The sequence below is a fragment of the Equus caballus genome, chromosome 6, assembly GCF_041296265.1.
Source record: "Equus caballus isolate H_3958 breed thoroughbred chromosome 6, TB-T2T, whole genome shotgun sequence".
Lineage (NCBI taxonomy): Eukaryota > Metazoa > Chordata > Mammalia > Perissodactyla > Equidae > Equus > Equus caballus.
This window is the reverse complement of record NC_091689.1, coordinates 8,217,579-8,230,846: the sequence shown is the minus strand read 5'-3', so window position 1 is coordinate 8,230,846 and position 13,268 is coordinate 8,217,579. Positions and strand designations below refer to the sequence as shown.

Sequence of the window (13,268 nt, the reverse complement as noted above, 5' to 3'; positions counted from 1 at the left end):
TTCAAAGAGCTGAAAAGACATGAGAAGTAAGATGGCAGAGACTAGGGGAAAAAAATGGATATAATATTAAACTGCTACTGGGGGCCAGCTCCGTGGGTGAGTGGTTAAGTTTGCGCACTCCACTTTGGCAGCCTGGGGGTTTACCAGTTTGGATCCTGGGCATGGACCTATGCACCGCTCATCAAGCCATGCTGAGGCAGCATCCCACGCAGAAGAACTAGAATGACCTACAATTAGTACATTCAACTATGAACTGGGCCTTTGGGGAGAAAAAAGAGGAAGATCAGCAACAGATGTTAGCTCACGGCCAATCTTCCTCAGTAAAAAGGGAAAAAAAAGAAACAGTCCATGCATTCTGAAAAAAAAAATTATACTGCTACATATATACACGGGATATTTCTGGAAGGATACAAGAATGTGGTAACACTGGTTACCACTGGGGAGAACTGAGAGGTTGAGGTAGGAGATTTACTTTTACTTGTATATTTATTTGTACTATTTGAATTTTTTACTTTATGTATGTATTGCATATTCAGAATAAAAAATTTTCAAATCATGACATCTGCTTACACCCAACTCAGTAATAAATATTCATTGAATTAAAAATTATTCAGTGTGACTACTTCATATTTCAGAGGTAGAGGTTGGATACTGCTAAAAGTAGTCAGCAACATGGAAAAACAGCCTTGAGAAAAAAATCACATATAAAATAAAAATATAAAAAATGAATAGAGAGGGGAAAAAAAGATAGGTAAGAAAGATAGACAATACAGCATAACTGATGTTGCTGAAGCAAGAGGCCAGAATAAATTAAAGAGAAAACTATGAAAATTAACAAAAAATAGATACAAGGAGTATGCTCTTCCAGAAAAAGAATCTCACATAAGAGTATCAAATGAAGTTGAAAATAATTTTTAAAAAACTTATAGATACCCACACAGAAAAGGCAAATTCACTAACAAAAGGAAAAATTAGGCTGGCCCAGATTTCACTACAACATAATACCAGAAGACATCAGGGGTATGGCAACAGAGTTCTGAGAGGCAAAAATGAGATAAGAATTTTATATCTAGTCATGTTGTCATTCATTGTTGATGTGGAAAGTAGGCAGAAGCTCAAATTATGTATACATATATATATATATATACATATATATATGTACACACACACACACAGTTGATTATGCATAAAAAGTGTCTGGGGCCAGCCCCAGTGGCCTAGTGGTTAAGTTCAGTACGCTCCACTTCAGTGGCCTGGGTTTGGTTCCCAGGCACAGACCTACACCACTCATCTGTTAGTGGCCATGCTGTGGTGGCAGCTCACATACAAAAAGAGGAAGATTGGTAACAGATGTTAGTTAGCTCAGGGAGAAACTTCCTCAGCAAAAAAAAAAAAAAAAAAAAGTATGGAATAATACACACATGGATTGAGAAGTGGATTCAGAGAAAAGAGAAAACTTCAGTGTTTAACTTGATTTTTTTCTAAAGGGTCTGGGTTTTTTAATGATCATTTTGGAACAATTTTTATTCAAAAGAGAAAAAATATTCATAAAAGTTTCAAGAAAACCTGAAGGGAGGGAGAAAACGATCCCAGGACCATAAAGAAGTAGTTTACGTGTGAATACAATATAGGATCTAAGTCAAAAGCACATACCGTTTTAGAAAGTTCACTTCCAGATTCCATAATGCGCAAACACAAAGGGATAATTTCTGTTGTCAATAAAAAGTTGATTACTTCCTGCTCATCTGTTTTCACCAGGGCCCCTAAAGAAATATGGACAAACAAAATTATTTCAGAGTCAGGGTTTCCGATTAAAACTGTTCATCCAGCTAGTTGTGGAATTTAAATAACATACAACACAAATTGTGGTTTATATGTCAGAGAATCAGAGAAAAAGAGGAAGAAAAGCATAGGCTGACTGTTATCAGTCAACACTAGAAGATCAGGTACCAAGGCTGGTCCATCATATAGTGAGCAGCAGTTTAGCCTTCTAAATCATTTTTCTATCACTCCTGGTAGATAGTCACACAATAATCTCACCAGGTATTTCCCATTTATTTTAGCTAAGAGAGGATTCTACATCAGTATTAAAGCATATTCCCAAGTAGCAAAGAACTGACGTCAGTCTGAATCCACAATGGGCATAAACAGACACTACTTTCGGGTTATTTAATTGCCCCTCTTTCTCCAAAGAGCGCAAACATTGTAGGGTATACCCAAACAAGAACTACACACACCTGGATCTAATCCTGGTTCCACAACTAGTTTACCTAAGTTTGATAAAGTTACCTTCCCTTCACAGGCCTCTGTTTATCTATAAAATAAGAGTTGGAACAAATGATTTCTAAAATTCATCCCAATTCTATCATTCTGCTGGTTTCTAAACTGACACCATGGACCAGGTGACAGATACAGTTCAGTGACACCGTCTCCATTCTGTACACAGGGAAGCAGAGGCCCGTTAAACAAATGAGTGTTCCCTGAGCTGCCCAATGTATCACTAGCTCTTATATGAAAGGTCTTGGTTAAGTGGACCTGTAATAACTAAAACCAATCACTTTAGGAGAGACTAAGGAATATCATTTGCGTTAATAATAAAATAAATAATAAAAAACCTGGCAATCTACAAATGCTACCTCTCTAAACCTGACAGCAAACAGCACATACCATAATTTACTAATATGGCCTACAGCAGATGTCAAATTACTATTTCATTTATATTTTACAAGTAGGTCTAAAATCCACTTTAATTTTTGTATAGAGTACAAGGTATGGATCGTGGTTCACTGTTTTACATATGGATATCCAATTGTTCCAGCACCATTTATTGAAAAGACTATCCTTTCTCCACTAAATTGTCTTTGCACCTTTGTCAAAAATCAATTGACCATATTTGTGTGGGTCTATTTCTGGACTTTCCATTCTGCTCCACTGATCTACAAGTCTATCTTTTCTCCAATACCACACTGTCTTAACTACTGTAGTTTTCCAGTAGGTCTGAAAATCAGGCAGTATACATCTTCCAACGCTGTCCTTCTTTTAAAAAACTTGGATATTCTAGTTGCCTTTCCAGATAAATTTTAGGATCAGCTTGTCAATTTCTATAAAAAAAAGTCCAGCTGAGATTTTGTTGGAATTGCTCTAAAACTACAGATCAGTTTGGGGAGAACTGACATCTCAACAATAATAAACCACTGATACACCACTTAACGAATATGGTATATCTCTGCATTCATTTAGGTCTCCTTTGATTTCTTTCATCATCATTCTATAGTTTTTAGCTACAGATCTTGCAAATATTTTGCATGATTTACACTCAAGACTTTCACATCTTTTGGTGCTATTATAAATGGTAGGTTTTTAAAATTTCCATTTCTAATGGTTTATTGCTAGCACATATAAAAATAGGATTGACTTTTGCATGCTAACCTTCTATCTTCCAACCTTGCTAAATTCACTAGTTCTAGTAGCTTTTTTGGGGTAGATTCTTCAAGATTTTTCTATGTAGTTAATCTTGTTGTCTGTGAATAGACAGTATTATTTTTTCTCTTGCCTTACTGCACTGGCTAGGATATCCAGGATTGAAGAGGAGTGGTGAGAATGAACATCCTTGCCTTGTTGTCATTCTTAGGTAGACAACTTCAGTTTTTCACTTTAACTATGACCTTAACCATAGGTTTTTTGTACTTTATCAGGTTGAGAAAGTTCCCCTCTATTACTACTTTGCTGGAGTTTTTATCATGAATGGATGCTGAATTATGTCAAAAGGCTTGTTTTGTTTTGTTTTGTTTTTAACCACAGAAATAATCATATGGTTTTTCTTCTTTAGTGTGTTGATATGGTCAATCAAAATGACTGATTTTTGAAAGCTGAACCAGTATGCATTCCCGGGATAAACCCCATTTGGTCATGACAATCTCTTTTATACACTGTTGGATTTGATTTGTTAGCATTTTGCTGAGAATTTCTGCATGTATGTTCAGGAGGGATACTAGCCTATAGTTTTCTTTTCTCATAATGTCTTTTTCTGGTTTTCCTATCAGAGTAATGCTGGCCTCACCAAGGGCTAAGAAACCTTCTATCTATGTTTTGGAAAAGTTTTATAGAATTGGTATTATTTCTTCTTTAAATTTTTGGTAGAATTCACCAGTGACACCCTCTGGGCCTGGAGTTTTCTGTTAGAAGGTTTTTATCTACAAAAACTATTTAACAGATGTAAGACTATTTAGCTCAGATATTTAGCTTATCTAAATATATTATCTATATCTAAATATGTTGTCTATATATCTATCTTCTCTATAAAAATAGATATTTAAGTTATCTATTTTTTCTTGAGTGTGCTTTGGCAGATTGTATTTTTCAAAGAATTTGTCCATTTCATCTAAGTTGTCAAATTTACAGGCATAGAGTTATTAGCAGTATTCCCTTATTATCCTTCAAATGTCTGTACAGTCTAACATACCTCCTTTTATTCCTGATATTTTTAATTTGTGTCTTCTCTTTTTTTCTCAGGCTGTCTGGTTAGAGATTTATTAATTTTATTCAATTTTTTCAATAAAAAATTGGGGGTGGGTGAAATGGGCAAAGGTGGTCAAATGGTACAAACTTCCAGTTATTAAGATAAATAAATTCTGGGGATGTAACATACATGGTGACTATAGTAACAATATTGTATTGCATATTTAAAAGTTGTTACGAGAGTAGATCTTAAAAATTGCCATCACAGGAAAATTTTTGTAACTATGTGTTGTGATAGATAACTAAACTTACTGTGGTAATCATTTTGCAATATATACATATATCAAATCATTACGTTGTACACCTAAAACTAATACAATGTTATATGTCAATTATATCTCAAAAAAAAAATCATCTTTTGGTTTCATTGATTTTATCTATTGTTTTTCTGTTCTCATTTTTATTGATGTCTATTCTTCATTATTTCCCTCCGTTTGCTTTGGCTTAATTTGCTCCTTTGTCTAGTTTCTTAAAGTGAAAGCTTAGATCATTGATTGAAGCCTTCTCTTTCCTTTCTAGTAGAAGCATTTTAATGCTACAAATTTCCCTCTAAGCCCTGCTTTAGTTGCATCCTACAAACTTTGATCTGTTTTTATTTTTATCCAGTTTCAAGTATTTTCTAATTTCTCTTATGTATCATTTCATTTATATTCAAACTTGTCTGATAATCTGTGAATTGTAAACAAAAAGTCTAGGCCCAAATATTCACCTTCTGCTTGTTCTCTCAACTGACTTGGAGAAAATGAGTTTCAGAAAACATAGGCAAGGGTGGACATCTGGCTTCATACTGTCCAAGTATTTTTTCAACCCCCCACTGTCACCTTTATCCTAACATCACATAAATGCATCATCTAACCACCGTAGTCAAAAAACCAACAGAAGAAGGATGATTTGAATCAGAATTAAGGCTATTAATATTTCCTTTTGGCTGAAATCACATTGTTTTAAATCCTACATGAGAAATTTTTATAGCTTAAAAGCAGAAAAGAATATATTGGGGAAAAAGTTTCTAATTAGAGTACTACTTGGCAGCAGATGTAAAAAACAGTAACACTGGGGTCGGCCTGGTGGCATAACAGTTGAGTTTGTGTGCTCTGCTTCGGCGGCCCAGGATTCACCAGTTTAGATCTTGGGCATGGACCTACGCATCACTTATCAAGCCATGCTGTGGCAGGCATCCCAGATATAAAGTAGAGGAAGATGGGCATGAGTGTTGGCTCATGGCCAATCTTCCTCAGTAAAAGGAGGATTGGTGGTAGATGTTAGTTCAGGGCTAATCTTCCTCAAAAAAAAAAAAAAAAAGAAATAAAACCAATAACATTCATTTGGAGTATATGAGATAACAGTTACTCCTTAGAAGCAGAATAAAATGTCTCTGAGAAATATGTCTTAGAAATACCAAACTTTTAAATTATACTTCCTGATTCACGGTTTATAATCATAGGGATGTAAACACAGGTTGAACATAAAAACACAACCTAACAAAACTAAGTTTGTATAATTAATGTCCTTAGTGTTTGGTCACCACATAAGCCAAAACTGAGAAAAAGATGTTGAGAAAAGGAAGAGTGGTTTGGGAAAGAAACCTTCTTGAACGTATTTACATTTCACAAATCCAAAGATAGTTCTTTACTACCCAGGAGTCTGAGATTTGAAATAGCTAATATATTCTTTTCTTTTCTTTTTCTTTGAGGAAGATTAGCCCTGAGCTAACATCTGCCAATCCTCCTCTTTTTTCTGAGGAAGACTGGGCATGAGCTAACATCCGTGCCCATCTTCCTCTACTTCATATGTGAGACGCCTGCCACAGCGTGGCTTGCCATGCTGTGCCATGTCCACACCTAGGATCCGAATCAGCGAACCCCAGGCCATCAAAGTGGAATGTGCGTACTTAACTGCTGCGCCACCAGGCCGGGCCCATATATTATTTTCTTAAGTAAAAAGTATTTTAGACACATCTCCCATAGTAAATATATATGAAAACAATAATTTAAGCCAATGGAAAAATTTAACTAGGTAAAATAGAAGGTAAACCCCTAGAGTTATGGGAAAACAGCTTAGAAGTGAGATAGACAAAAAAATAAAGCAACAATCTCAAATTCTTATTCCTATAATAATACTCTTTATTTGTTAACCAAGTTCTTCTTCTTTACTTTCCCTACAATTCCAGTACATGTTTCTACATACATGCTGAATTTAATCCCAAATGTTGGACCTCACAGCCTTATTAACAATATTCAGAATGGTACTTTCTAAGAGGCATCACGTTCCTGACACTCATTTATTAGCGAAAATAGACTCAACCTCAAAGACAAAAATAAACAATTGGTGAACCAAAGCCATAAAACCCAAGACAAAACACCTAAGTTAAGACCACTATTATGAATGAGGACTTCAGGCTTGCAAAATAACCCTAATAACTTACCAATAACTCCAAGACTGGTTAGCCGAAGATATTCAAAGGGACGGGTTTTGCTGACAGTGTGCAAAAAAGGGTACAAAAAAAGTGGGATGTGTGCTGCAAGAAATGCTGACCTGCAAGAAAAAAGTAATCACATTCAGAGCCCAGAGTTAATTTCTAAGGATTATGAACATTCAAATTTCCACAGTGTTAATGTTGTGAGGCCTATAACATTGCCTTACCAAGGAATCTTCAGGAAAGACTGCTACTGGTCATTAGTTTGGACCAGTGGTTCTCAACTGGGGTGATTTTGTTCCCCCCCAGGGGACATGTGGCAATGTCTGGAGATATTTTTAGTTGTCACAACTGAGGGGGTGCTAGGGGCATGCAGTGGGCAGAGGCCAGGTATGCTGCTGAACATCCTACAATGCACAGGACAGCCCCCTCCCAACACAAAGGCTTATCCAGCTCAAAATCTCAGTGGGGTCAAGGTTAAAAAACCCTAGTCTAGGCCAATCGTTAAGAGAATACATGATTTTCCCTGTAATCAGCACCAAGTACCTTAAAAACTGACAAAACATCCAATTGCAGATTTTAAAAAATAGGTCATAAAATGCAATTAAGTGCATGAGAGATTCTCCTAAATGCCATCCTTCACCTAATTTATGATTGAATCTTCACAGGTACAGTCAGACAAAACCTTATAAACCAAGACAACAAAACAAAAGCGTCATTATCAGGTTTATCTGCTATGCTTAAATGCACATTTTTCTTTTTTCGTTAGAGCATTTCAGATACACCAAGCATTCCAAAAACACCTACAGCTAGTACGTCAGCCAACTAATATGGAATCAGCCTATTACTTTATATTATTTATAAATAAGTTACACCCTTGTAGGAGAACCAACACCCCAAGTTTTTAACACTCAAAGTACTCTTGCATTTTTCTTAAGTGCTTAAAAATAATCTTCTTAGGGGCTGGCCCTGTGGCTGAGTGGTTAAGTTTGTGCACTCCGCTGCAGGCGGCCCAGTGTTTCATTGGTTCGAATCCTGGGCACGGACACGGCACTGATCATCAAACCACACTAAGGCGGCGTCCTGCATGCCACAACTAGAACGACCCACAACGAAGAATATACAACTATGTACTGGGGGGCTTTGGGGAGAAAAAGGAAAAAAAAAAAAATAATAATAATCTTCTTAGTAACTTCTTTAAAGCTCTGAAAGGTCAGTGACAACCTAGCACTTGGATTTTATAAGGAAACTTGACAAAGAGAGGAAGGCTTTAATAAAATGACTATTAAGTGCTTTAGGGCAGAAAAGTCACAAAGTGGATTCTTGAACAGGATTTCCCTTTTCTTAGTTTGTCAGATATAGCAGGAGGCAAAAATGTCTCAACTTCCATGCCAATTCTCATCCATTACACACATTGTCTAGTAGAAACCTGTGTTAAGAAAGATTCTGAAGCCAAATCTGGGTTCAGTGGGAAAAAGAGCTGGGTTCAAATATTTACTGATATCCTACTAAATGCCATGCCCTGTGCCTCACACACGGCATAGTGATGCCTACCATGGATTCGGGTGGGAGAAGTTGCTGTATTCCTGACCTTTCCTGAGATGTGAACACCACTCCTTTAAAGTTCATTGCTATGAATGGGTAAAAAGTAAATGAGGCAATGCTATACTGTTCGGCCTTAAAAAGGAAGGAAATTCTGACATAGGCTACAGTACGGATAAACCTTAAGGATATTACGCTAAGTAAAATAAGCCAGTCACAAAAAGACAAATACTGTATGATTCCACTTATATGAGGTACTCAGAATAGTCAAATTCATAGAGACAAAAAGTAGAATGATGGTTGCCAGGGGCTGGGAGAAAGGGGAGTTATTGTTAATGGGTATAGAGTCTCAGTTTTATAAGATGAAAAGAGTAATGGAGATGGATGGTGGTGATGGCCACACATTATAAATGTATTTAATACTATTCAGGTGTATGCTTAAAAATGGTAAATTTTATCGTATGTATATTTTACCACCAAAAAAAAGTAATTACAAAAGAATATGTTAAACAACACTACACTATTACTACACTAAAACTTGCTGAATTACAGAACAGAAATTCTTCAGGGAACAAAAACATAAATAAGAATCCAAAGATCCCCACTTACACCCACACACTCTACTGCCTGCCCCTCCTCTCATCATTCAGAAAAAGTTTAAAAAACCATATTCAATAAAACTTCCCCCAACAGACTCATCTAAAGCACTTACCTGGTTTCTGGGTGTGAGGCCACACACTGCAGTAACGCCAGAGCATTGCAAACTCTGTTAGATTGGTGTGCTGTCAAGGTGGGTGGGTTGATAGATGGATAAATATTTACAATTTCCTAAAAAACAGAAACCAGCACCAGATGAACAAGGAATAACTTATTATCAAATTAATTCCTATGGTATTAAAGCAAAAAACTTAAAAAAAAAAAATAAACCTCTTAATTCTATATATCCTGTAAGAACTGAACCAGCAGAGGGAGAGGAGAAATAGACAAACAATGCTCCTATCCTTTCATCACAAATACACTCAACTGAGACTATTGAGACATTTCAACACACGTCTCTAGGAAGATTTCTATGGAGGGAACTACGGTCACCCACGCTTCCTCTTATATCCCGCATCCGTTGAGGCTGTCACTTGAGGGATGTTTACATTTATAATCTCTCCTTTTTGTCAACACCTTGCCTTTAGTTACACTGATTAGACAGCTGGTCAGAAAGTGTCAGTAAATAAGCCACAGTGATTCATAAAGAAATATGAGTTTGGTCAGTAGCAACGGCAAAAATAGCAAGATAAGAACATGAATGCATGTGTAGGATAGGTATAAAGAGCAGTGAATATACGTACTCTCTGTCAAAAGGTAATGATTTGCTGAATACAATTCCATTTATTTTAATTATAAAACTTTTACAGAGAAAATGTTCCTGTAAGAAAGATTAGTTTCTTGGCTACATGCAGTAGGGATAGAATGCGAATCTACTTAACAGATATGAAAATTAAACTGATTATTAATAATTTTGGACAATATTTTAAAGGATGATCATTCCACTTGCTTGGTATCTTAGGACTATACCACATCAATTTTATCTCCCACCAATGACCATTCTGATCAGAAACAAATTTCAGTTATTTATTCTTTAATGTACAAGTGTACCCACCTTTAATCCTACAGCTGTTATATCTTTATCTTAACATTTTCTTTCCCCAGAGTATACCCTGCAGTCCTTACACCTTACTTTCCACCTTCTCCCTCGTCATGTAGCATCGTCTTGTAGTACTCCTAAAGCTGTGTTTTTCGAAGTTTAGTTCTTAAACCACCTGCATCAGAATCACCTGGGAGCGGGGGCAGTGCTTGTTAAAAATACAGATTTTTTTAACCTCAGACTAAATAAATCAAATCTCTTGGGTAAAAGAATCTGCATTTTAACAAGCACCTCAGACTTGTCTAAAACAGATTCTCAGAAATGCTAACGTTTAAAGAATCATCCTATTAAAGTCTTCAAAATCATTTGGGCAAAGGCAGAGAGATACAAGTGTGATGAACAGGACTGAAGTGCAACTCTTGGCTACAGACCCACCTGTAAAAGTGCTGCAATAGTACCAAATGAATGCCACAGCATGGGTGCAAGGTCAGGAACAGATTCTCGCTTCTTACTCAGCTCCAGCAAAGCATTTTCTCTTGTCTCAGGACTGGACAGCTCATTAATCCACTGATAGATCTTTTCTCTATCCACTTGAGCCAGTGCAGTAGGCACGGGCTTCAAAGGAAAACAAGAAAGTAAATGTGAATTTCATTAGAGTCAAACCAATTCTTACTCTGCAGTAGTGCTTTGGAGGGAATATATTTTTCATAAATACCAGGGGGGCTTTTCTAAATATAAATGTTTGATGTAAACTAATTCAATCTATCAAAATCTAAATGCACACATTTAATAATAATTCCACATTTAGGAATTCATCCTATAGGTATACTTGGATGTTTACTATTGCACTGTTTTAAAAGCAGAAAACCTGAAATAACAAATATCTATTAACAAGGAACTGGTTAAATTAAATGTGTATGGGTACATTGTTACATGGAATACTACGTAGCCCTTTAAAAAAGAAATAGCTCTGTATGTGCTGATACTAGATAAAAAACCAAAAGCAAAATAAGGGGTGGAAAACAGCATACATACATATGATTTCATTAATATAAACATATACTTACATATTTACATTTCTAGAAAGACACATAAATTAGCAGTAGTTACCTCCAATGTTGGAATCTATACGGGAGACTTTTCATTGTATAAAACAAAATCTTCTGCATAGTTTAAACCTTTTTTTTTTTTTTTAAACTATGTGCCTATAATGGTTTCTGAAAGGAAAAAAGTTATACCCTTCCCACCTGTTACTGGTCCTTTCCCAGTAATTCCGGCATCCCCCTTCATGAAGCAGAAAACCTACATAATCTGGAAAGTCTCCCCCTTCTAATGATTCCTACACATACTCTACCTCCACCCCTTTGAGATCACTCATTACTTACTCATGTAGGACCATATAAACAGACTCATAGAACATGCTTTCATTATCGTGCTAAAAAAATCACAACATTGGGGCTGGCCCCGTGGCCGAGTGGTTAAGTTCGCGCGCTCCGCTGCAGGCGGCCCAGTGTTTCGTTGGTTCGAATCCTGGGCGCGGACATGGCACTGCTCATCAAACCACGCTGAGGCAGCGTCCCACATGCCACAACTAGAAGGACCCACAACAAAGAATATACAACTATGTACTGGGGGGCTTTGGGGAGAAAAAGGAAAAATAAAATCTTTAAAAAAAAAAAAAATCACAACATTCCCCCCAAAATTGAGCATTTCTATAATTCTATTACATAGAATTCTATTATACTATAATTCTTCACACTTGTCAAATAGCCTTGTGACATTGATTAAATCCCTTAATTATTCTTATCTGGAAAATAAGATGGTAGACTAGAAAAATGATTACCCTTGCTATTTCTAGCTCTAAAGCCCTAATAAATTCATGATAATTTCTATCCCTATGCCCAATATTTTCTCACTAAACTCCCCCCAATCCATGAGGAATAAAAGGGTGGGTAGATAAAAAACGGTATCTACACTTGCAGACGAGATCACTAACGCTCAGAGAAATTAACTTGCACAATTCACCGAAATATGAAGTTGCATATTCCAATGCTTTCTTCAACTGTATTATACAGCTTCTCACAGTTATTTACACGTTCCCACTACACCTTAGTGTGACAGAATGATGACCTACCCATTGCACAGATGGAAAGATGAGGAACAAGGAAGACAACTGTCTTTGCTGAAGAACAGAATGAAGTCTAAGATGGACTTTGAGGTGCACTCATATTCAGTCTACCCAAGCTGAACAATAGCCTTCTAGAAATGGAAACTTTTAGCTCAATGTTTATCATTTCACTTGCTTGACAGAATGAACCACAAGGTATTCTGTTAAATGGACTAAAATACCATGCAGCTTAAGTCTTCTTTAAGTGCCTTCATCTGTTTAAAAGCTGTTTTATAACTCCCATCAGGGACACTCCTCAAGGAAACACAGACTCTTAAAGCAACAACACGATGTAGAAGGAATAGGGTAGGTTTTTTTTCCCCTCCCAACAGCAAAAGCAGTATTGTCCAAGCACTTGCCCTTTCTATGCTGCTTCAGGAAGGCCCTCAACTTAAAAGTTATTTTTGGAAATGTAATTCCCATCAGAAGATAGGGTCTGTTTATTTAGGGTATTACATCACCTTAAAAGCTCAGTGAAAACAAGGGCTAAAATTTTAGCTGTGGGTTTCCTGTCCACAGTCTCTTGGATGACTCCCAATCCAGTAACTAAAGGGGGCCTCATAGATGCTGATCCAGCAATATAGTATCCTGATTAGTCACTACTCATTCTGGTCAACTCTCCCAAAAGTCCTGTGACCCAGACACCACCATCAGTAAACTCCAACACCCCGACTAGAGCCAGTCTGTGACTTGTATCTGGCATCCCTGTACCCTATTCTGCTCTGGGGAGCCCTAGGCGAACACCAGGCTGCACCAGTAGCCACCAGTCAGCATACCACGGCTTCTGAACATCAGGCCTCATGCCCACATAAGCTGTTTCCAGAGCTGGCTTGACTCCAGCAAGGACATGGTGCCCCTGGAGTGGTGCTGGTGCTCTGGAGGGCCAACGCCAGTGCCTACTTGGGTCTCTAAGGCCATGGCCACCTGCTGCCAGCAATACTCCAACTTTTGAGGCTACTTGTGGGAGCTGCAGCCTCCAAGGGACTTTG

The 13,268-nt window shown here is 37.1% G+C and overlaps 1 protein-coding gene across 2 annotated transcripts in view; it reads right to left on the bottom strand.

Annotated features, from left to right (window-relative positions):
- CNOT9 (CCR4-NOT transcription complex subunit 9) overlaps positions 1 to 13,268 on the bottom strand; it is a 29,634-nt gene that overhangs the window by 8,614 nt on the left and 7,752 nt on the right. For both annotated transcript variants that reach the window (NM_001301266.2, XM_005610612.4), the window contains 4 exon segments: positions 1,654 to 1,763; positions 6,944 to 7,053; positions 9,189 to 9,304; positions 10,548 to 10,727. In NM_001301266.2, coding sequence (NP_001288195.1) covers positions 1,654 to 1,763; positions 6,944 to 7,053; positions 9,189 to 9,304; positions 10,548 to 10,727 — 516 coding nt within the window.